Source organism: Haliotis asinina, chromosome 2 (assembly GCF_037392515.1).
Source record: "Haliotis asinina isolate JCU_RB_2024 chromosome 2, JCU_Hal_asi_v2, whole genome shotgun sequence".
NCBI lineage: Eukaryota > Metazoa > Mollusca > Gastropoda > Lepetellida > Haliotidae > Haliotis > Haliotis asinina.
In genome coordinates, this window is record NC_090281.1 from 75,331,744 (window position 1) to 75,357,431 (window position 25,688).

Below are 25,688 nucleotides of genomic sequence, written 5' to 3' on the forward strand. Positions count from 1 at the left end.
TACCATGTGGGAAATCAAAGGATTGAACCAACTTCTTCAGGGTGACAAGAAAACACTTAAACCACTGCTCCACCGCTGCTATATATGCTTAGATGTGAGATTTGGCATTATGGGCCCGCGATTGGGCAGCTGAGTGGTTAAAGAGTTCACTTGTCAAACTGAAGACTCGGGTTTGATCCCCGACATGGGTACAACATGTGAAAGCACATTTCTGGTGTCCCCTGCCGTAACATTGCTGGACTATTGCTGAAAGCGTTGCAGGCCCCACCATACCTAACTGTTTAAAAAACTCTTCTTGTTTGCTTGATGCAGTTTACCAAGCATAATCATCATATTGAGCCTAACTTCAACATGGAAAGGAAGAGTACTGCTAAATTGTCGGAACTACAACAGATAGAGAAAGAAGTGCAAGCAAAATGGGAAAAGTTGAAAATCTTTGAAGAAGATGCTCCTCCAAGTGGCACGGCAGAGGCAAAGTGAGTTTAAATGTGATGTCTAAAAAGATATTTACCAGTCTTTTTGTACTAAAATTGTAGTTGATATAAGTTGGTCTTAAGCATTCTATGGTTGTCATGATAGGCGACATGTAAGAATAACTTACGGATCGTGTGGTCAGACTGGCAGGCTTGGGGGATGCCTGTCAATGTATCCCATTAACATAAATTGGTGCTGATTTTTATCTTGGTGTCACTCCCGAGAATGTTTTTCATTTAAAGAGATCATGAATGGTGAAACGAATTGGTGAAGGATTTAGGGTTTATTTCACTGAATATGCGAGTATATCGAAACAGCCCTTATACTGAGTGAGGCCTTTGTGCAACAAATATACCAAATATTGATGAAACAAACACTAACAGTACAACTGATGAAACAAACAGTACAATCTGATAATGTTTTGTTTGTGTAGACCCTTGCATGCCATGTATAATAAATCTGTTTCAGACAAGAGAAGTACATGGTGACGTTCCCCTTCCCATACATGAATGGCCGTCTTCACCTTGGCCACACGTTTTCGCTGTCCAAATGTGAGGTGGGATATATATCTGATCATACTTTAAACCTTTCTTTATATTAGTGACACATGAAGATTGGGGTTAGAATTAATCTTCAGTAAACCATGCCTGTTTTACGAGGCGACAAAGGGGTTTGACACATGCCATTGCATCCTAATTGTGTAGATCGTTGTTCATGCTGTTGATTCTCTGGATTGTCTGGTCCAGGCTCGATATTTACAGACCGGTGCCATATAGCTGGAATATTGCTGAGTGCTGTGTGAAACTAAATTCACTCACTCTTTATGTTCGCATTTAGGGCTTACAATAGTTGTATGAATAAGTGCTTGTTTAGAATTATACTTATTTAGGTGGTGCCTAAATTACTGAGTAAATTTGAGATGAGCAAACCTCTGCAGCTGTGGCTGGAACCTTTTTTGACACTGACAAACTGTAGCAGCTTGTCCTATTGGCTACTGTGTGAATGAGGAGCTAGCAAAGGGAGGTAATACACTTATTGGGCTGAGCTGTGGATGTGTCAAGGGTTCTTGTGGAGATTTGGAACAAAGAAATGTCTATTTGGAATGCTGAAAAACACACAGTTGTCATGAATGTGGATTGAGTTCCTGTTCCTTGTTAGTTGTTTAGGTTTGTCCATTCATTCATTCATTCATTCATTCATTCATTCATTCATTCATTCACTCATTCACTCATTCACTCATTCATTCATTCCAACTATGATGTGTCACAAGAGACACTTCATATAGTATCAGAAACATTTCAACGTTATGTTTTTTAATACATTGTTTATCTGTTCATGTTTCAGTTTGCTGTGGGATACCAGAGAATGCTTGGAAAGAAATGTCTATTTCCATTTGGTTTCCACTGCACTGGCATGCCAATCAAGGTGGGTAGCAAATAAACAGGAACATTGATTCTTTGTCATATATCCCTCCTTGGGGAACCTATAAGCATTTTAATGTCCATTTAAAATTCCTACGACAGTTGCCACAATATTTTGACTAAAATATTTACAAAACAAAAACTACGGTTTTGCCTTGTGAGACGATCCTTACAGGACCCCCACGGACCTCTGCAACCAAGAGCAGGTAACTCCAGACTATAACCTCACTTTCCATGCTGTCACCGTACTGACAAGTGACACGTGTCCTGCAACTGAGTTCAGTTGTGTTGTAATCCCTGCAACATGAGTGCTTCAGAAACAGCTACTGTATGTATGGTTCTCTTCTTTTCATGCATGGGTGATTTACACATTGTTTCTGGTTATTTTTCATATATGTAGGTTGTATCTTTCTTCGCATCCATGGCTGCTTGCCATGTGCTTGTCAAGATGGCAATTTGGTCATATTGCTATTCTTGCTTTTTCATTGTATCCCTTGAAGGGCTAGCTGTGTTTCTTGTAGTTGTAGTAGTTATTTGTAGGCATAAATGTGTTTAAGTGGTGTTAGGTTTGCCGTGGTTTACTTGTACTAGCAGTTTTTTATAATTATTTATACATAAGTAGCAGCGATGTTAGTCTGGCGTTTTTTTCACTTTATATGGGTGCTTACATTTTCTTTAGTGTATGTGTTTCTTGTACTGTGTATGCATTTATTACATGTATCGTAATATATATAAATATCCTCTCCTATCCCATCCTATCCTGTCCTGTCCTGTCGCCCATGCATTGTTTGTAAGCCATTATTTATGTATAGGTGCCTAGGTTGGTTTTCACTGTTGTCAGTTTAAGGCCTGCCTTGCCTGATGTAAATTGTCCATTCCAGTTAAAGATACACATGAATTGTGCTTGAGATGCCTGGTTTAAAGTAGCCATGAGGAACAAGGTTTTCCCTGCTTGTGCTGTGTTCTCACCTAGAACAGTCAAGTCTGAATGTGAGAATGTACTGTTTTACCGTAAGCTACTGTGGGCTGGGGTTGACATTTAGGCTAAGGGCCCACCGTCTGAATGTTCCATAAAAAGAACGGATCATCTGGGGCCTCCAAGGAGTCTACTCCTTCCCCAATATCGCCCTCCCCTGCAATCCCCATTACACGATCACCACTAATGATGTATGACACATTGTCTTCCCTCTTTCACCAACTGATGTCATTGGTGAGGACTCTAATACACACGGTGCCCGTCATTGGGGACGGATTGGATGTATCTTTGGAGTTGGGGCAGGGGGGTAGGATGCACCCCAAGCAGCTTGATCCGAGCGTAGGCCCTGGAGATAGTTTGCCTGGGGCGCCTCAAATTGACCAAGTTGTGTGTGTGTGTGTGTAGGGGGGGGCTTGGCGCTGTTGACTCAGGTCTCGATCTGTCTTTGAGAATAGAATATCTACATTTTAACTAGTGGTGGGTTTTCTTCTCAGTCCCTTCTACATTGGTGTCGGTTTTGTTATGGTTATAGTATTTTATCCCATGTTATTCCCATCTTCTGTGCTGCACATGAGCAGTGTCATTGGATGCTTTTGCTGGTTAGGCAAACAATTCTCTTGGGTCTATTGCTATTTTTCCCTTATCTTCACTTATGTTCAGTTGTAGGAATGGTGGGAGGTAATAAATATGTTCAGTGTACGTTAGCGAGGTTTCGCTTTATAAGTTCGACCCCTGAGCCTGTCTCATGCCTCTACCTGGTTGGCTCCGCTTTTCGATTTATAGTTGGGGATTTTCTCTGTTCTTTAGAGTTATATGAGACAGAAAGTCACTACTGAACTCAGTCTTAAGAAGTCTTATGCTTCTGTGTACTCCAAGGAGGAATGTATAATAGAATTGTACAAACCTGTAGAGGTTGCAGATTCTTTGAATATGGTCCTCCTTCCTCCTCCCCACATTCTATCTGATTAAGTTCAGTATGGAAAGTGAGGTGTGAGGTTTTAGTCTAGAGTTACCTGCTCTTGGCTGCAGAGGTCTGTGGAAGCCTGTAGTTTTTGTTTTGTAAATATTTTATTCAAAATATTGTGACAACTGTTGTAGGAATTTTAAATGGACATCAAAATGCTTATGTGTACCCCATGGAGGACTATATTCAAAGAATCTGCAACCTCTACATTTTTGTTTCAATCTGTTGCCACATGTGTTTACAGGTGTATTAGTAATAGAATCCTTAGAGGGGGCAGCATAATATAATTGTTAGAGGTGACAAACTAACATTCCAAACTTGTACTTGTATTGACAGAGGTCTAGTTTGGTAAGGTTCAGTTTTGGGGAGCTGTGACTGTACATGATTTGTGATGTGATGGCAGGTGATCTTTTTTACCAGGCATGTGCAGATAAACTGAAGCGGGAGATGGAAGACTATGGATTTCCCCCCAAGTTTCCCCCCGAGACTGCGGAGGAGGAGGTGGCACCCGCAGAAAAGGATGTCGTGATCAAGGATAAGGCTGTAGGCAAGAGGGTGAGGCTACTCTTGTGATTTTTACAGCATAACTATTTCTGCAAGCTGTTTGGCTAGGGCAACCCAAGCTGTTGTATTTGGCTTGAAGTAGTTTGTGTTGATTAGTGAAAGTAAATGCTGAAAATGTCAAAATTCAGTTTACCAGTCCCTCCTGGATTCTGCAGCTAATATTTAAGAATTCCACAGCAAATTTAAACAAATTCTGCACCCTATTTTTCAGTATTCTGCAAAAAATTCTGCGGTTAAAACATTTAGAAAAAACAACAAAAATATTACACAGACCTTCATAGCTTAATTCTCAAACACAGATACAAAGTTACGTCGACAGCACACGTCACATGTTGAGTGAGTTTGATGACAAAGCACCCACACCTTTTGCTTAGTTTGAGAATTAAACAATCGCTGAAAGCCATTTCTCTCCTCTCATTCGTAACTTTGATGCAGATGAACAACTTCTGGTTTCATGCAAACAACAATAATTGAGAACGTAATTGCAGTCTCAAATTCATCTAATAGTAATTGGAAGATGCCTAAAACATGCTTTAATAATGAAGTATCTAAATCATGATTATTTTGAAAATGTCACAGTAAATATGTCAATTTCGTTTTATGTGTAACCGATCCTACTTTTGACATTAACTCTGCTTTTGATTTTGACTGTCAGTCAGTTTTCACTCAGTTTTTAAAATAAGCAATTTCCACAGCAGGAAAGCGGAGAATTCTGCACGGATTCTGCATGAAAATGCATTTTCCGCGGAACAGACATTTTTCTGCATGGAAAGGTAAATTCCGTGATTTTCTCTGCAACCGTGGAATCACGGAATCCAGGAGGGACTGGTTTACTATTTTTGCAGGCTGACTGGCTGGATTTAGACATGTTGAAAAGAGGATGTGTTTTTTTTCTTTTAGATCAAGACATGAAAACGGTTTTGTTTATCTGAGTGTTAGACTTTTGTATTTGGCATGAAGTAGTTTGTGTTGATAAGTGAATGTAAGTCCTTTTAATAAATAAATTCAGAATGTTTACCATTTTGTAAGCACACAGTATTGTGTTAAAGTTCAGAAACTAAAACGTAAATTTCTCCGGTTTGACAAAAGGGCAAAATGACATATAGATTTTAACTTCCCAGTTTTTTACTGTAAGACAGCCGTATATTTGACTGAAGCATATTTGTGTTTGTATTACTTAGAAGGCTCTGGCCTTTAGAGTGAGTGAGTTTTATGCCGCACTCAGCGATATTTCAACTATATGGCGGCGGTCTGTAAATATTCGAGTCTGGACCAGACAACCCAGTGACCAACAACATGAGCATCGATCTGCGCAGTTGGTAACCGATGACATGTCAACCAAGTCACCGAGCCTGACCACCCGATCCCATTAGTTGCCTCTTACGACAAGCATAGTTGCCTTTTATGGCAGGCATGGGTTGATGAAGGCCTATTCTACCCCGGGACCTTCACAGGTCTCTGACCTCTTGATGAGATGCTAGTATTAGTAAGGGATTTCCAACATATGATACTTTGGCTGCCTGAAAGGGATAAAACAACTATAGGGCCTCAAATCTTCACTCAACAAGGTATAAGGAAAAGAGGATGTGTTTTTTTTCTTTTAGATCAAGACATGGCTTCACATGAGTGAGTTAGTAAGGCTTACCAGACTTTTTAAAGTAATATCTAGTAGTATCGTGGGTACACCAGAAGTGAGCTTCACACATTGTGCCCATGTGGCGGATCGAACCTGAGTCTTCAGCATGATGAACAAGGGCTTAACTACTATGCTACCCCACTGCCCTACATAACATATGCATACTGCTTACTTCAGGTCTGATAATAGTGTTATGCTCATTTTTCTTTCAGAGTAAAGTGTTGGCAAAGACTGGTGGTCTTAAATATCAGTGGCTGATCATGGCTGCTCTAGGACTGACCGATGATGAGATCAAAGCCTTTGCTGACCCTGTACACTGGCTGAAGTATTTCCCCCCTCACTGCAAGAGCGACCTCATCAGATTGGGAGTCAGGGTAGGTGATTACAACTAGGGGTTATAGTGTGTTAGGATGGGAGTAGGGGTAGGTGATTACTGCTTGGGAATACAGTGTGTTGGGATGGGAGTCAGGGTAGGTGATTACTGCTGTGGGTTGCAGTTTGTTGGGATGGAAGTAGGGACCCGGGGGCCAGTTGCTGCTAGGGGTTACAGTGTTTTGGGACGGAAGTATTGGTAGGTGATTACTGCTGGGAGTTACAGTGTTTTGGGATGGGAGTAGGGGTAGGTGATTACCGCTGGGGGTTACAGTGTTTTGGGATGGAAGTAGGGGTAGATGATTACCGCTGGGGGTTACAGTGTTTTGGGATGGAAGTAGGGGTAGGTGATTACTGCTGGGAGTTACAGTGTTTTGGGATGGGAGTAGGGGTAGGTGATTACTGCTGTGGGTTGCAGTTTGTTGGGATGGAAGTAGGGACCGGGGGCCAGTTGCTGCTAGGGGTTACAGTGTTTTGGGATGGAAGTATTGGTAGGTGATTACTGCTGGGAGTTACAGTGTTTTGGGATGGGAGTAGGGGTAGGTGATTACCGCTGGGGGTTACAGTGTTTTGGGATGGGAGTAGGGGTAGGTGATTACTGCTGGGAGTTACAGTGTTTTGGGATGGAAGTAGGGGTAGGTGATTACCGCTGGGGGTTACAGTGTTTTGGGATGGGAGTAGGGGTAGGTGATTACTGCTGTGGGTTACAGTGTTTTGGGATGGAAGTAGGAGTAGGTGATTACCGCTGGGGGTTACAGTGTTTTGGGATGGAAGTAGGGGTAGGTGATTACTGCTGGGAGTTACAGTGTTTTGGGATGGGAGTAGGGGTAGGTGATTACTGCTGGGGGTTACAGTGTTTTGGGATGGGAGTAGGGGTAGGTGATTACTGCTGGGGGTTACAGTGTTTTGGGATGGGAGTAGGGGCAGGTGATTACTGCTGGGAGTTACAGTGTTTTGGGATGGAAGTAGGGGCAGGTGATTACTGCTGGGAGTTACAGTGTTTTGGGATGGGAGTAGGGGTAGGTGATTACTGCTGGGGGTTATAGTGTTTTGGGATGGGAGTAGGGGCAGGTGATTACTGCTGGGAGTTACAGTGTTTTGGGATGGGAGTAGGGGTAGGTGATTACTGCTGGGGTTATAGTGTTTTGGGATGGGAGTAGGGGTAGGTGATTACTGCTGTGGGTTACAGTCTGTTTGGAAGGGAATAGGGGTAGGTGATTACTGCTGGGAGTTTCAGTGTTTTGGGGTGGGAGTAGGTATAGGTGATTACTGTTAGGGGTAGTCTCAACATTTGTTTACCATGTGGTAAATTAGTAGACATTGTAAACATTGTTTATGATAAGATAACCCTTGCTTTAAGCTGTCAAATGTGCCTCTGTTCAAAGGCCCAGTGAGTCATTCTTCACTAACGAACTCTCTGATTGGCTGCTGCAGGTTGACTGGAGGCGGAGCTTCATGACAACTGATTACAATCCATACTTTGATTCCTTCGTCCGCTGGATGTATATCAGACTGAAGGAACGAGACAAGTGCAAGTTTGGGAAAAGGTGGAGTATGTGATTGTGAATGCATTTGTATAGATGGCGGTTGGGTGGTCTCGTGGTTAACGCATTAGCTTGTCACACCGAAATTGCACATTCAATTCCCCACATCGATACAGTGTGTGAATCCGGTCATGATATGTCCCCTGGACACCCCATTCATTTCTGGTTGTTCCGTGGAACATTGCTTAAAGTGGAATAAACTCACTCATTTTTCATTCATATGGACACAAGATTTTGGAATCCTTTATTCTCAGTCATAGAGAACGTCCTAGGAGTGCGTGCGTGCGTGCGTGCGTGCGTGCGCGCGCGCGTGCGTGTTTTCTGAGTCATAGAGAACGTCCTAGGAGTACATATATATATATGTATGCATTTTCTAATAAACTAATACTTGTAATGTTTATGAACACAATTTTAGATCAAGGTCAGGAGTGATTTTCAGCTGCACATGTTTTTGTAAACGAAAGCTTACAAGATCAGGAGTGAAGCTTACTGACTTGTTTTGTGTATGTCAATGTATGCTACTTACATAGATTGATGCTTGAAATGTCCATCACTGGATTGTCTGGTCATGATTTGATTATTTACAGACCACAATCAGATCTGGAATATTGCCGAGTGTGATGTTTTACATTTATTGTAATGAGTTTATGTGGGTTGTCTTTGAAAGGTGTTTCTTTGAATAATGTCCTTCTTTCCACATGTGTAAACACACTGATGTACTGAATCATCAGGCACATTTTGTTACAGGTACACCATCTTCTGCCCTAAAGACAACCAGCCCTGTATGGATCATGACCGGAGTTCAGGGGAGGTAAGCAGGGCTTATAACCAGTACCTCATTCCAGCCTTGTGATGACTTACCATTGTGTTACCTACAAAGTGGGGTTGGATTGGTTTGGTATGACTCATCGAAAATCAATTCTGATACCATATTTTCAATTTTTGATAACCATTATCACTATTTTGATTCAACATTTGCATACCTTTTAAAATTATTTTCATGCAGCAGAACAAAATTTTGACTTCAGCTGAACCAGTTTTTAGTGACTGAATGAGACAAAACGTGATTGGTTGATGCTGGGCTAATTATCCAGTGAGAATTGTGGTATTTTCTGAATTGATCTTCAGTGACCCAAACTTGTCATATGTGATGACTGATGGGATTGGGTTTTCAGACTTGCTGACTTGGTTTACACATCACTGTATTCCAGTTGTGTGGATTGATGCTCTTGCTGTGGATTGTCCACACTTGATTTATTACAAACCTCTCTCATATAGCTGGAATATTTGCTGTGAGTGCCGCAAGACAATAAACCAACCATATTCTGAAATCAGATGATTTTTGCCTTATGCAAGGATTTCAGTGCACTCTTCACAATGTTTTGCACAATGTATAGAAATGCTACTACAACTGCACTTTGCACTGTTTAGAAACCAGCAACTGTTAACTAAATATCGATTGATTGTTGATAAATATCGAAGACATTACTATGACAAAAATGTCTGAAAGAAATGAATATATTTTTGTTTATCCTGACTCATGCTGTATTGCTGACCTCCCTTTCCTCCCATCATGTATAGACAGTCACCTGAATTACAGAAAATCTAAAACATACCTGTAATTTATGTAAATACAAACATTGTTATGGTAGTATAATGCCCTAAAATGCAATTCCCAGCCATAATTTGAAAATCTGGCTGAAAATGTTAAGGATACAAGCTGTAAAAGGGAAACTGTCCCGCAAGTCCGCCTAGGTGATGAAGTAAAGTGTGAGGAGAGCTTGGCTCAAGTCACGTGGGCCAGTTAAAGAGGGGCTCAGATGGGTGAGTGAATTTGACTCTTCTTAAGAACAATGGGATTCAAGTTTCCATGTAACCTTTGAAAGGAAAAGGGAGATAAGCAGTATAGCATGAGTTATTGTCAGTGTGAAATATCAGTTTTATCATAAAAATTACATGTTTCAAATCACAGTGGAGGAGTAACATTTTCTTGCACAGACTATTATAAAACTTCCATCCTGAACATAGTTTAGAAGCAGTCCGTGAGTAAAGGCCAAACCTTTTTCTATCGCAAAAGTTAATGTACACAGTTTTCATAGCGATGATCATTCCTAATCTTTCCTATTGACAATATTTCCAATTATCAATTATTGATTATGTTTATTCATATTATGACTGCAATTATATTTATTCATATTATCACTGCAATATTTCAGGGTGTAGCACCTCAAGAGTACACACTGATTAAGATGAAACTCACCGAACCTCTACCTCAGAAACTCAGGTGAGTGTTCTGTTGTCATAGTTAAAACATTTCAGTGTAAGTTTTCTTAAGTGAGTCAAGCTCTCATTGTGATATTCTCAAAGTATTGATGACAGGGGGGACGTGCAGACCTTAAACCTTTCAGTCAGTTTTGGATTTCACTAACTCATTGTGTACTGAACAGCAATGGAAATGCAAGTTTTAAAGAATGAAATCTCATTTAAGTAAGCATTCATGTTTATGTCCTCTATTTAAGAACTTAACAAAAAGCCACTGTTGCATTCTTTCTGCTGCTCAGTATATATATATATATACTCTTCAAAAAAAAGTAGGGGAACTTCGTTTGGTTTTATTTGCGATTAAAAATATTTCCTTCATCAGGTGATTGGAGTAAGCATTAACTCATATAAACGTTGTGTTCTCATATAAAGAAGTTGATATCCACAAAATTTTTAACTTACCTTACCATAGGTCTTATGCATATTACCTCTAGCTTCGCTAAACGAGATCAGACAGTCGTTGATTCGCCATCCCCTCGATGGCTACCTCATGTAATCTACGAATGTAGTCACGGAAGTGACGTGATCTCTCCACTCGCGCGAGAGCGCAGAATCCAAAATTCACTTTTACCTTTAGCGTTCGTGCGAACGGACGTGTTGGTTTGCAGTTTTTTTTCCTACTGTGTGTAGTTTCAATAAAGTTGCTACTCCTTGGTAGGTATGGTTTGTATCCCCTCATTATGTATCAAAGTCAAGTCATACAAGCATTTAATGTGCTTACCTTGCTACCTCGTGTTGTTCTTTTCTCACTCAGGCTTGGCTTGGCCATGTCGGAGGTGAGAACGACATGGCGTCCATGAGGGTAGTTCATCTTGTTGGTGGTTTGCCCGTCATGTTTCTGCCCATGCTTGGTCATTTTCACTTGTGTTTTCGGTATTTAGCATACTTTTTTCTGCCATGAATTTCAGCGTAGCGAAGGCAGCCATTGTGGTTGTTATTTTTCGCTGCCCCGCACTTACGGGTGTGCCTATTTTTTACGTAGGGGTGCAACTACTTTCTACATTTTTATGTAGGGGGTTTTCCTCCTAGTATTGTATTAACATGTCGTCAAGTCGTGGTTTCTTGTCTGTTACAGTTCTGTGTATGACTCGACACTATTGTACTGTCTGCAAGGGGCAGAAATCAGCCAAGGACCCACATCCCTGGTGTCCGGATTGTGCGTCCGCTGTTTGTTCCATCGATAGTCGGTGCCTACACTGTCAAGCGTTATCTCTCACCGATTTCAAGACCTTTTTGGCGGTTCGGAGGAAACGTTTTACGCAACGTAAGAGAAGAATGTCGTCGCCAGCGTCTTCCTTGGGATCCTTACCTGACGACCAAGATCTACCACCGCCTTCAATACCACTATCAACGCCGAGTGTGGAGCGCTCATCTATTACGCCGGCGCGCTCCTCTCCAGAGCCTACGCGTTCGGACGCCTTTGTAGATTTATCTCACCCGGATGCCTTATCCCATCCTGAAGTTCAGAGGCTTCTGCGATCTCTCTTGACGCCGGGCGCTGCTGTACTCCCTACCTCGGTATCTACACCTTTACCAACGACAGCGCCTAGACTTACGCCAGCGCCGTTGCCTGTACCAGCGCCTCTGCCTGTCCCGGCGCCACTGCCTGTCCCGGCGCCTTTGTTTACATCAGCACCGGTGTTTTCGTCAGCGCTTATTCCGACGCCAGCGCCTATTCCGACGCCAGCGCCAATATTGTTGCCGGACCCTGCTCCTATAACTACGTCTTATCGGATCCCCAGAGTGTCTCATACGCTGACTAAAGAAGAAATGTTACAGCGCCAGCTGGATGAAGAGCGCGCTCGTCGTTTAGAGGCTGAGCGCTCCCGGCGCAGATCTCGTTCTAGGTCCCCGAAGGGTCGGCGCTCTCGTTCTCCACACCGTAGCAGGCGCCGGCGCTCCCGGTCGGTTTCCCGCTCTCCAAGGCGCACCTTAGAGGAAGACTCACGTACCAGAAGTAGACGTAGAGTGCGATCTCGGTCAAGATCACCACGACGTCTCTCTAGATCCCAGCGTTCGCGATCGCCGGAACCACTGCGGACTTCCGGCAAAGAATTTAACACTAAGAACTCTGCTTCCAACTCGAGTCAGCGACGAGAATCAACCTCTATTTCCTGGGAGGAACACGAGGAACAGTTCTTTTGCCCAGACTATGAGGAGGAACCTGGCAATGTTGGTGATAGTGATGGCACCTATCTTCCCTTAACTGCTGTCTTTGAGTGGATTGCCGACAGATTACCGGACTGTCCTTCCCCTTCTTCGGATTCAAACAACCCGGCGTCGATTCACTTGACTCCTGAGTTACTTATTCCACCACACCCTATGGTGGCGGATGCGATTACTTTGTTAGACTCGGACTTTGCGAAGTTATCCTTAAATCCGACCATCAAAGCGTCGAAGTCTAAGAAATCAGATTATAAAGTGCACAGTCTGGATTTTGCCGACAACGGGGCGGCGCTAGACGATTCAATTAAGAGGTTGTCAAGTTCAACTCCATCATCTTACAGAGTTCAGGATTCAAAGTTAGCAGCTGTTGATACTGAACTGAAACGTATGCTTAAACCTATCTCGGCGCTTGCGTCAGCCACCTCCGCTGCAGCCTTGGATTTGTCAGAGGATAATGCCTCGAGGGTGGATCATTTAACTACCATTTTTGCTTGGCAAGGCAGAGTACTCCATGACCTACTTGGACACTTACGTGCGGCGCTAGCCATGACTACTACTATGCGCCGATCTGGATTTTTAGATGCTTGTTCTTGGCAAGAGGAATTTAAACGTCTAAGTTCCTCTTTGATGAAAAGATACCGTCGGTGTATAAACAACATGCCGAACTTACTAACACGGAAGTGGCGCTGTCAACTTTCGAGGCCTTGGGCTCTGCATTTCGTGGCCGAGCCAGGGGTAATGCCAAGAAAAGATATGTACCCAGGAGAGAGTCGATCCGTTCCTCGTTTGGGAGGGGACGAGGTCGTACCAAAGACTCAGATGTCCAGCGCAAGCCTCAAGAACGTGGCAGGGATGCCCCAGCTACGTCCGGTCGAGGTAGGGGCAAGCGTCCCTACTCCGGCCGCTGAAGCCATGGACTACTACGACTGGGACCTCCCACCCCCAGTCGTACCAGTTCATCCGACCCCTGTAGGTGGGAGACTAGGGATCTTCTGGGCCAACTGGACATTCCTGGAAGACCCGTTTGTTTGCAAGATCCTGAGAGCCGGCTACAAGCTACCACTAGCCAGAGCTCCGCCGTTGACTACCACTCCCCTGTCACGAGGGTACTCAATAGATCAACAGGTACTTATCCTAGAAAACATCAACATTTTATTAACAAAACATGCTATAGAGATAGTGTCAGAACCCCATCTCTCCCCGGGGTTCTATTCACCCATCTTCCTGATACCCAAGAAAGGTTCCACCAAAATGCGGATGATTCACAACATGGCGACTTTCAACAACCTGTATTTAGCCGAGCCCCCGCATTTCCGAATGACATCACTGGATCAGATCCGAGCCAAATTGTCACCCGGAGCTTGGATGGCCAGCCTAGATTTACAGGATGCTTACCTGCACGTTCCTGTATTCCCACGCCACAGGAAGTTCCTGCGTTTCATATTCAACGGAGTACACTACCAGTGGCGAGTGCTGCCGTTTGGAATTTCTACGGCCCCGTGGCTTTTCACTCGGGTCACACTGCCTGTCACCCGGTTTCTGCACCTCCGGGGGATAGACTTCGATCCTTACATCGACGATTGTTTTCTAAATCACTGCAATCCTCAGTTGCTACGCAAACAACTGGACTTCTCCACACGCCTACTTCAACAGTTGGGATGGATTATCAATTTCGAGAAGTCGCAACTGAAACCAACGCAGGAGTTAACGTTCATTGGGGGGTTGTTCCTGACTCGGCTCAATCTAGTCAGGGTCCCTCCCGATCGATGGCAGAAGATTCTCGCCTTTACGGATCGAGCTCTGTCCCTACCTCTCACCCTCAGAGAATGGCAGTCTCTGTTGGGCTTGTTGACGTCGGCGCAGGACCTCACCCTCAGAGGACGGCTTATGCTGCGCCCACTACAGAGGTTCCTATTACCATTCATTCGAGAGAACGACCTCCAGTCGTCATTTCTTCTACCCCCGCACCTGCATCAGTACCTCAGGTGGTGGACGGTAGAGTGGAACGTCTGCGCCGGTGTTTATTTGACAAACTTCAACCACGACCACGAATTGTTTGTAGACGCATCCCTCTTGGGATGGGGTGCTCATTTGAACGGCCAGACAACCTCAGGGCTGTGGTCAGACGCCGAAAAGGAGTGGCATATCAACAGCCTGGAGATGCAAGCAGTCATCCTAGCGGTTCGCCACTGGCTACCGGTCCTAACAGACTCCAGACTCCTGGTAGCGTCCGACAATTCCGCGGTCGTGTGGGTGATTCACAATCAGGGTACAACCAGGTCCAAACAACTTCTGGACCAGATGTTCCTGTTAGCGGATCTGGTAGACAGCAACGGCATCGTGATCGCGGCTCGTCACATTCCCGGCTGCAAAAACATTCTGGCAGATGCCCTGTCGCGCCCCGGCAAACCATCCCCGACGGAGTGGATGCTTCATCCGGACGCATTTCGCCAGATTTGCTGGCAACTCGGGAGACCACTGGTAGATCTTTTTGCCACCAGTTTCAATCACCAGTTACCAACGTACGTATCTCCCGTGCCGGATCCACAGGCGTGGGCAGTCGACGCGATGTCTCTATCATGGGAAGGACTGGACGCATATGCGTTCCCTCCTCCAACTCTTCTCTCGGATGTAATCGCCAAGATCAGACTGACGCAGAACCTCCGACTGCTTTTGGTCGCACCTTGGTGGCCAGCCAGATCGTGGTTTCCCGATCTTCGACGGCTCGCCAGCGGAGACCCTTACAAACTTCCAGAGTGGTTGCATCTGCTTCGACATCCACACAGTCGACAGCTGCATCCGGATCCACGGCGATTCCATCTTCACGCATGGGTCATCTGCAGAGAGCATTAAAGGCTAAGGGCTACTCTGCGCACGTGGCGAACGTTATAGCTCGCGCGCATAGAGTTTCTACCCGTTCTTTATATGACGACAAATGGCGCTCTTTTGAGAATTTTTGCACACGAAGATCTCAAGATCCCATGGCAGCATCTCCTCAGTTTGTGGCACAGTTCCTTCTCTACCTACGGAACTCTAGACATCTCAAAGGCAGTACCTTAGGCACCTATTTGTCAGCTTTGAATTCTGTCCTTGCTATCAAGTCAGATTCACAGATCTCCAAGATACCGGAACTTATTGCGCTTCTCAAAGCTTTCAAGCTGGAAGACCAGAAGACCAAGTTTCGTCCTCCAGCTTGGGATCTTAATGTTGTCCTTCAACATCTCAGAGGGCCGCCGTACGAGCCATTAGAAGAAGCCTCCTTTGAACATCTTTCCAAGAAGACGGTTTTCTTACTATCATTGGCAACAGCGGCTAGAGTCAGCGAGATCCATGCTCTTGACGTTACTCAGATCCGATTTGAACAGTCAAGACACGGACGTGCTCATTTGGGTTTGCTTTGGGATTTTGTGGCTAAGAACCAGCTTCCCGGGCAGCCTAACAGGTTATTCTCCATCCCTCCTTTGTCTACGATCTTGGGTCATCATGACTTGGAGGAGGAGCTGCTATGTCCAGTCAGGGCTCTCAGATGCTATATTAAAAGGTCAGCCTCTAGGAGACGATCCCGCAAAAGGTTATTCATTCCCTTTGCCGTGTCCTGCAAAGGTGAAGTAAACAGAAATACTATTGCCCTCTGGCTCAGATCGACTATCCTGGCGGCCTATGACGACAAGCACCTGCCTCATCCGGTAGCAAGTAACCCGCACGAGATCAGGGCCTTGGCGTCTACGATGGCCCTCCATCGGAACTGCACAGTACCGCAGATCATGGAGGGCTGTTTCTGGAGGTCATCAACTGTCTTCGCATCCCACTACTTGAGGGACTTGGCAGTTGAAGACGTGGAGGGATTACAGTCATTTGGTCCATTGGTGGTTGCTCAGCAACTTACCCGACCATCCGCCCATTAGGTAACTACACTTCTACTTACCTTTGGTCTTAAGATTAACCTCACCCCCAGGGTGCGTCGGTTTTTCTTTGGAGTTCTATTGGGTTGCTCTTTGTCCTGTTCTAGGTATTATCCTGAGACCGTTGACATTGGCTTTCCCGAGTTCTCCTGATGCATGTGCACTGTTTGCTGAGGGATGGTCCTCTGGAGTCCACACCACCATCCATCTGTCGAAGCCATATGCATAAGACCTATGGTAAGGTAAGTTAAAAATTTATTAAAATCTAAATATTTTAGATATTTAAATACTTACCTTACCATAGGGCGGTGACTCCCTCCCAACGCTGGATGCTCCTCCCCACTTTGGACTCTTCGGACCTTCCGGTTGACGGTAAAAGTGAATTTTGGATTCTGCGCTCTTGCGCGAGTGGAGAGATCACGTCACTTCCGTGACTACATTCGTAGATTACATGAGGTAGCCATCGAGGGGATGGCGAATCAACGACTGTCTGATCTCGTTTAGCGAAGCTAGAGGTAATATGCATAAGACCTATGGTAAGGTAAGTATTTAAATATCTAAAATATTTAGATTTTAATAAAATCTTCATTCTTATGTATTTCACTTCTAAATGCCCTTCAAAGAGAGAAAACAGACTTGCCTATTCTCAGAAAAAAAATCCATGTGGTCTGAAGGGAATTATATCCATTAACATAGTTAGCAAAGATCTTTGACCTCCCAAATGATCATGCCCTTTGGATTTGTCATTTTCATTTTATTTGAGCCAGTATATGCGCTTCATTTCTTATAATTCATAGTTCTCTGACGGGCCGTCCAGTGTTTCTGGTTCCTGCAACTTTACGTCCAGAGACCATGTTTGGACAGACGAACTGTTGGCTGCATCCAGACATGAAGTATGTGGCCATAGAGATTGTGACTGGAGAGGTGTTTGTGTGCACACGCAGAGCGGCACGGAACATGAGCTACCAGGGGTTCACAGCAGTCAATGGAGAGTACAAGGTCCTGGTGGAACTTGTCGGAATGGTAGGGCATTTTGTTACACCCAAGTGTTTAAGGCATTGACTCTTCATGCTGAAGACCTGGATTTGATTATCTCTGTAGATACAGTGTGTGAAGCCCATTTCTTGGGTCCCCCGGCGTGATATTGCTAAAACCATTGTAAAACCACGCTTGTTCCCTCCCTCCCTCACCCACCCACCAAACCACCCACTCAACCACTCACTCACTCTTATGGCAAGGATAGTAAATGTAAATATCAATCATTTTATTGTCTGGTCCAGCTGTGGAAACTTTAATTGGAAGGATTACTGCAACACTAATTGTAATATGCACCCCATATTGTGTACTTTTTATTTGCTACATCCATTTTCGCATTTGTGATAATCATTTATGTCAGCACATAGGGCAAGGTAAAGCAATATTTCTGTCTGCATGATTTCTTGTTAATTTTCAGGACATAATGGGTCATGCTCTGTCAGCGCCTTTGTCATCATACAAGACAATCTACACCCTGCCCATGCTCACTATCAAAGAGGATAAAGGTAGGAAGATACTGTCAATGAAGAAGGCCTCCACTACTGTTGATATACAACGAATCTCAACAAGTCACATAGTCAGTGCATGACAAGTTTCTTACATTTTACCTTACAGTGCAACACAGCTGTGTAGTACTACCCGTTCCAACACAGATCTACACAGTACTGCACAGACCTCATTGCACTACACAATACTACCCCGTGAAATAGAGCTCATAGTACTACACAGTGAAACACAGAGCTGCACAGTGCAATACAGTTTTACACAGTACGTCACAGTGCTGATGGTACTACACAGGAACACAGAGCTCCTACTACACACTGCTACACACAGCTTCACAGAGCTACACAGAGCTACACAGTGCTACACAATGATGATGGTACTACACAGGAACACAGAGCTCAAAGTACTCCACACTGCAACAATAGCTACACAGAGCTACACAGTACAACACACCTTATGGTACTACACAGGAACACAGAGCTCAAAGTACTACAATCTGTAACAGACAGCTACGGAGAGCTCATTGTACTACACACTTTACAGAGATACAAAGTGCTGCATACTGCTTTAACTTCCACATACTTTTGACAACATTACAGTTATCCACAAATCCTGGTTTCAGTTAAAATTTTCTATGTATTTGAGTTTGAGTATATCAGCTGATGCTTGTTGACACTCATTTTAAGTGTATTTGATTCAGGGACAGGTGTTGTGACAAGTGTTCCCTCCGATTCTCCTGATGATATTGCAGCTCTCCGAGATCTCAAGAAGAAAGAAGTAAGTATACTTTTAAAATTTACAAAAAGTGTATTAAAATGTGACCCAGGAGGCATTTCTGTTCTATGGAAAACATTTTCCAGAATTAAATGATCAAAGGATTCATGAATCATGAATGTGTAGTTGACTGCAGATGATGTTCATCATATGAGGAAAAACTGGAGCACACATCACTGTTTGGGGCCAAGAGTGGGCGAGTTTAGTTTTATGCCACACTCAGCTATGTGGCGTCTGTAAATTAAAAAGAAAATCGAAATATTAGGCTGATAAGGTAGATATGCTGCATACTAAGCTAAACATACCAGGCCGAATCCAACATTAATGTATACGGTGAGATAACTTTATGACAGGTGTGACTAATTTCATGTGTAGAGGTTCATGTTTGTGTCATTGTCTTTACTCTATTTCAGGCTTTCAGACAAAAATATGGCATCAAGGATCACATGGTATTGCCCTTTGAACCTGTGAGTATTGATTTCAACATTGAATTAAGCCATATGTACTTAGAGGGGCTACCAAGGTTCAGTTGCTGCAGGGGTGGTTGCATCCTCGTTATCTCCAGGTTATACGTTCCGGAAAGTCTCCACTATACCCTGGATGCATCTACGGCTCAGCCCGATAAATTTATTACCTCCCTTGGCTGGCTTTTTATCCAATCACGTGTCTACACTGGGAATTTGAGCGAACCAATCACAACTCACTTTCGCTTTTTAAATTCTCTAACCGATTAAACTTGGCAAACAAACCATGCGTAGGTTCTCTGAAAGTATTAGATGGATTTCTTGCATATGTTTTAAAAAAGGTTTCGGACCTATAAAGTTCAATGTATGATTTCCCCAAATTGTGAGTCGCACGGCGAGCAAACCTTCGCAGTTGCAACTGCTACCTTTGTTGACACTGGCAAATTCGGTTATAACGGCGACCACTCTGATTGGCTACTGTGAGAAAGCGGAGTCAGCAAAGGGAGGTAATAAAATTATCGGGCCGACCCGTAGATGCGTCCAGGGTATAGTGGAGACTTTTCGGAACGTAGACCCTGGAGATATCGAGGATGGGATGGTTGGGTTGCCTAGTTATTGCGTTCACTTGTCATGCTGAAGACCCAGGTTCGATTGCCCACACGGGACCATTTCTGGTGTCAGCCCACTGTGATATTGCAGGAATATTACTCATTCCTAAGTCGTAAACGTCAGACTGGCTTCACATCAGACATTCCTGACACATCATAATATAATTGGAATGCTATTCAAAGTGGTGTTTGACACCATGTCTCTCAGTTGCTTTCCATATTGAATAATACCAATGGGGAAGTATTCTAAGCTGTCTAAGATCAGTCATAGAAAAGCATTTAGGAGTGATAAATTTATGGATCACAAAATAAAGAAATTGACTTCTATAAATTCTCACCTCAATTTTCCAAGACAATGCATAATTTTAAAAATGCTTCTTCTTCAGCTCATTGGTGTTAATAAACAAATTCAGTGCATTCAGTGTATTTGAACCTTGAAGGTTTATCAGTGTGCTAAATAATTTTGATTGTATACATAGACTGCTCACTGATGGTAGTACAGTATAAGGAACTGTGCTAAATATTTACTGTCTCCTTTCCAGGTACCCATCATAGATGTTGGGGAGTTAGGAGACTTGTCTGCTGTGACCGTCATTGACATGTTGAAGGTGCAGAGTCAGAATGATCGTGACAAGCTGCTAGAGGCCAAGGAGAAGGTCTACCTGAGGAGCTTCACTGAAGGGGTCAGTAGTGACCAGGGCCCTTATTCTCGAAACGTTCGTAGCCCTAAGAATTCTTAACTTTGATCGTAGTCAATGTGTTAAGAATGGGCTTAAGAAGTTCGTAGGGCTATGAACGTTTCAAGAATAGCTAGCCAGCATTTTATTCATGTTTGTCTCAGGCTGTATGTTTTGTGGAACCATTCTCTGGGATGGCACTTTCACAGTGTTTGTGGGTATTGAAAAAACTTTACATGCCTAAAGTGCATAGCTCCAAGAATTTTGTTTGTGCAAGCCCAGCAGGGTTTATTGGTTGTGGTATTGAATCCATGATTGTACCTTTTGAATGGGATTTATCATCATCCTGTCAGAAGTTGTTGTTTGTAGATATGGATGCCTTTGTACATAACAACATTAGGAGCTTAAACTTAGTGCTACCTCAGTTCTAACTTATGTAAAAGATCGTTTTTCACAACAGACCCCTAGTCTCACTTAGCTGTGAGTTAGGGGCTCAAGGACATTTCATCAACTGGAATTAATTCCAGTTTCATGTTTAAATATGTACAATGTTATCAGGTTTTCACCAATGTAAAAGCAGTGTAGAGGTGTGTGATAACCTGATAACATATCAGTAATAAAGAATAAGAGAACTGAACAAAGATAGTTTATGGGATTCCGTCTGATCAGTTATGAAATAAAGCGTAAAACTTACCAGCCCTTTTGTACAAAAGTTAACCGATATGTACAAGCAGTGTCAATATGGCAGATAACAAGTAGAAAGAGCTCTAAAGTACTCTTTGTTATTACCAATGTGGTCAGTGTATAGGTAGTTGCATACTAATCTTGTATGTCACAGAATGTCGTATTGCATTTACCTGTGTTGAAATGACTTGAACTGAGATACTAACAATTTGATTGGATGACTGATGACCTCTCAGTCTCAGTTACGTCACGTTGTGACGGAACTACTTTTCCATTCATAACAAACAAGTGAATTTGTTCATTCTACAACTTATATGCATTGTGGGAATGTAGCCATTCCAAGCATTGCTGTGTTGCTGTGTAATTGTGGGGCGAACTGAGACATATCTCCCTCGAAGAACATAAACTCAATGTTTTCACCAGTGATTTTAGCCAAGTGAAGCAACTGCAAAGAAACAGACTTCTGTGGAGTAGGTTACTGTTTGAGGCTGTTCAAGGTGATGACAACTTACATACATCGTGACGTTGGTTACCAAGGGGGTAGATGTTACAGTGTGATGTCATGTGAAAAGTGTACAACAGTAGAACATTCTTCTGCAAAATCTGTCTGAAAACGGTTTTGGTTTGAAACCATTATTAACAAAAACATGCAATTATTCAGTTTAATGCATGCAAAATGTGGGTAATGAATAAAATACCACACTTGGTCTCATTACATATGAATTATAGTATGCAACTGTGACCTTCCTATGGTATGTGACTTCACTTAGGCTTGGTATTATACCATAGAAAGAACATTCATTTCGTACAAATTGTATGTAATGAGACCTTGCTTAGTATTTTCTTTTTATATGCTTCAGTTATATTCTCTTATTATAATTCAAATCTAGGACTGTATGTTTACATCCGTTTGCAAATGTTTGTTTCTGACAACTGTTAATAGAATATTAAGAACATTATATCGTCTTGCACATGCTGAAGCAACACATCTTTTGTCATTCTTTGCTGTGTATGTATTCCAGTTAGTTTGACTTCAGTTTTAATGGAATTGTTGCTGAATTTTGTTTTTTTATTCCAGATCATGAAAGTTGGAGAGTTTAAAGGTCAGAGGGTCCAGGATGTGAAGAAGAAGATTCAGAAAGGAATGGTAGCCCAGGTGCGTGTCAAGATGGACTGATCATGTTATTTAAGCTTGATGAAATCACACCATAAATTTCATACCTGCATTCCAACTTTTTTTAGGAGCAAACAGCTTTAGCAATACAATTTCTTCCTCTGAAATGTCCTTGCAATACAGTGTTTTCCTCTTTTGAAATGTCCTTGCTGCAATTCTTTCATTCCTTTGAAATATACCTCCTTGCAGGAGCACTGTGGCAACCTAGTGGTTAAAGTGTTACATTGCATGATATTGCTGAAATATTGCTCAAAGTGGCATAAAAACTCAACTCGCGCACTTTTAGCTGCACAGTCTTTTCTTCCACTGAAATATCCTTGCAGCAGTGTTTTCTTGATATGCATGCATATTTGTTTGATCCATAGGGCCATAGGATAGACACCCAATTTCTCTAAATGATGTTAACACAGCGTTTTAGCCAGCTCTAAGAATTGAATGTCTCCTTTTCCAGAAAGAGGCTGTCCTGTACATGGAGCCAGAGAAGAAGGTGATATCACGGTCTGCAGATGAGTGTGTTGTAGCACTTTGTGATCAGTGGTGAGTTCTGGTGTTGTGTAATCGGTGATGAGTCAGACAGTGTGTGCCAACAGATTACGCTTGGTAGAGCCAGTGAACACTGGAATTGTCCTGGCAAATCAAACTTAAAAACCGGTTTACGTTAAAACGTTAAAACTGGTTTTCAGCAGCCCATGTTTGTTGTAAGAGGCGACTAATGGGATCAGGTGGTCAGGCTTGGGGACTTGGAGGGTACATGTCATCAAGTAATGTTATTCACTGGATTGTCCAGAAACAATCATTTACCAACCCTGATCTCACAGCAGTGTTAGCAATACAGAATGAAGCATTAATCAACTGACAAGCGAGTGAGTACGTTTTCATGCCACTTTAACAATATTCCGCCAGTATCTCGGCGGGGAACAAAAGAAATGGACCTCACATATTGTACCCATGTGGGGAATCAGACTCGGGTCTTCACCTTGACCCTTTAACCTTCAGACTACAAAGGCCCCCCAAAACTACAAACTAAATAGACACCTGTTGATGAACTGATGGACACAGCATTTTCTTGTAATGGTCAAGCATTTTCACATTTTTTGCTTTTTGCCACCTAAATGTATATCATGTTGTCTGTTGGACACATGCAGGTACCTGGATTATGGAGAGCCTAAATGGAGAGCTCAAGCTGAGGAATGTCTGGCATCAATGGAAACATTCCATGATGAGGTTCGCAAGAATTTCCAGGCTACACTCGAATGGCTGCATGAGCATGCCTTCTCTAGGTCATATGGTTTAGGTGAGTTACCTTCCCCTGGGGAATTCCCATCAGTGATACCTGACAGTATTTGACCTCAAAGTCCCAAGAGGATTCTGTCTCCATCTGCCCCATCCTGATAATAAGAAATATTCAGTTAGACCAGATGGTCAGTCTTGGCGACAATGTTGATTGTTTGCCTTTCTAGTGAATATCATTGAGCGCATTATCGATCACTGTGTTGTCAGATAACACCTCTAAGGTGATAAATATTTCATACTGTCTGCTGATTGGTCAGTTTTGAACCTGTTTAACAAAGTGAGGCTGCAGTTACCTTATGTGCATATTCTTACCTTCCTGTGTTATAAGCCTGGTCTTACCAGCCAAACTGACATCAAAGCCACTTAAATGTTATTTTGGTCCCAAGGTCGGTATTGATGATACATCGCTCAAGACAGTTTTCATGCTTAATTCTGTCTATGAGTGATAATAACTGTTCCCAGGAACAAAGATCCCATGGGACCCTGACTACCTGGTTGAGAGTTTGTCCGACTCCACAATCTACATGGCATATTACACTGTGGTTCACCTCCTGCAGGGTGGAGAGATCGATGGAAGTGTTGTTGGCCCATCCAACATCAGGTGAGCTTCAGTGGGGGTTGGTGTAAGTGTTGTACAGAGTTCAGTATTAGCTTGCGCTCAATAAGTGGTAGGCTGGGAAAGTTAATGGAAGTGTTGTTTGACACCAGACTTTTCTTGATGTTCAGTACTTTGGTCCTCAGAGTGAGGTGATTTTTTGAAATGTTTCAAACAAAAGTTTGTTTCCTTCACAAGTTCTTTATAGGTAGAATTGCTCGTCTGTGGAAGCTATGAAAGGTACTATCATTTTGGCACTCCCTGACTCAGTTTTCAAACAGGTGCCCATATGTCAGTGAGTGTATTTCTGTGCTAGGGCTGACCAGCTGACTCCAGAAGTGTGGGACTACATCTTCTTCAAGGATTCCCCGTTCCCAGAAAAGGAAGGTATACCCAGGGCCATGCTGGACAAACTGAAGAACGAGTTCAATTATTGGTACCCCTTGGATGTCAGGATGTCTGGCAAAGATCTGATCCCCAACCATCTGACTTACTTTATCTACTGCCATTGTGCCATGTGGCCTGATGACAAGTAGGTGCCTGTGTAATGTGGCCTAGTGACAAGTATGGTCCTGTGTCATGTGGCCCAGTGACAAGTATGTAACTGTGTCGTGGCCTAGTCTGTAATATGTAGCTGTGTCATGTGGACTAGTGATGAGCATATAGCTGTGTCATGTGGCCTAGTGACATGTATGTTGCTGTGCCATGTGCCCGAGTGACCAGTCTTAGTAAACTTAGCCTCAGTACTTTTTGTTACAGTCCACTACTAACAAAACCTTATGTGTGGTCGCGTCAGGTAACCTTTGAGATTGACCAATCAGAACACAGCTTACCAAATTGCAAAAGTGGACATTCGCACGTACCATTTCAAATTTTTATCTCGGAGAGGTTTGTACCTGAACGATTCTGAATGCTATTTAGCATACGCTCACTTTCGGGTGATGCACAGCGCACGCTACAACCATGACAACGGTGAGTAAAATAGTTTTGGGGGGAATATTCAAGGATGTCACCTTGCGGAAATATTAGCTAATGGTAACCATGTCAACAGAAACCCCAAAGCGTATATGCTGCAGGTCATATAACTGTGTTATATGCGGATTTTTGTTTGTTGAGAGATCTGTGTCAGTGACCTGAATATTTTGTAAGGCCCTCCGATCCCTAAGTAGTAGCTGTTGTCTGATTGGTTAAATCAGTTTAACCGTTTTGCATTTGATTGGACGGTCATAGGTCACCCAAAGGTTACCTGACACAACCTTCTACTAGGTTTGTTAGACTCAGTGGTGGAGTGTAGCGATTAACACTGAGACCAAGTTTACTTAGACTTGCCGAGTGACATGTATGTAGCTGTGTCATGTGGCCTAGTGACAAGTATGTTGCTGTATCATGTGGCCTAATGACAAGTATGTTGCTGTGTCATGTGGCCAAGTGACAAGTATTTAGCTCAGTCATGTGGCCTAGTGACAAGTATGTAGCTGTCACGTGGCCTAGTGACAAGTATGTTGCTGTGTCATATGGCCTAATGACAAGTATGTTGCT

General features: G+C 43.2%; 1 protein-coding gene across 2 annotated transcripts in view; it reads left to right on the forward strand.

Moving 5' to 3' along the window:
* The window catches only part of LOC137274313 (leucine--tRNA ligase, cytoplasmic-like), a 43,257-nt gene that overhangs the window by 1,311 nt on the left and 16,258 nt on the right, over window positions 1-25,688 (forward strand). For both annotated transcript variants that reach the window (XM_067807451.1, XM_067807453.1), the window contains exons 2-19: window positions 313-476; window positions 943-1,030; window positions 1,819-1,899; window positions 4,256-4,390; window positions 6,248-6,409; window positions 7,842-7,954; window positions 8,699-8,762; window positions 10,168-10,235; window positions 17,139-17,364; window positions 17,795-17,882; window positions 18,581-18,657; window positions 19,068-19,121; window positions 20,269-20,409; window positions 22,166-22,243; window positions 22,713-22,798; window positions 23,407-23,555; window positions 24,017-24,155; window positions 24,466-24,681. In XM_067807451.1, coding sequence (XP_067663552.1) covers window positions 352-476; window positions 943-1,030; window positions 1,819-1,899; window positions 4,256-4,390; window positions 6,248-6,409; window positions 7,842-7,954; window positions 8,699-8,762; window positions 10,168-10,235; window positions 17,139-17,364; window positions 17,795-17,882; window positions 18,581-18,657; window positions 19,068-19,121; window positions 20,269-20,409; window positions 22,166-22,243; window positions 22,713-22,798; window positions 23,407-23,555; window positions 24,017-24,155; window positions 24,466-24,681 — 2,090 coding nt within the window. In that variant the 5' untranslated portion in view covers window positions 313-351. The remainder of the gene's footprint in view (window positions 1-312; window positions 477-942; window positions 1,031-1,818; window positions 1,900-4,255; window positions 4,391-6,247; window positions 6,410-7,841; window positions 7,955-8,698; window positions 8,763-10,167; window positions 10,236-17,138; window positions 17,365-17,794; window positions 17,883-18,580; window positions 18,658-19,067; window positions 19,122-20,268; window positions 20,410-22,165; window positions 22,244-22,712; window positions 22,799-23,406; window positions 23,556-24,016; window positions 24,156-24,465; window positions 24,682-25,688) is intronic.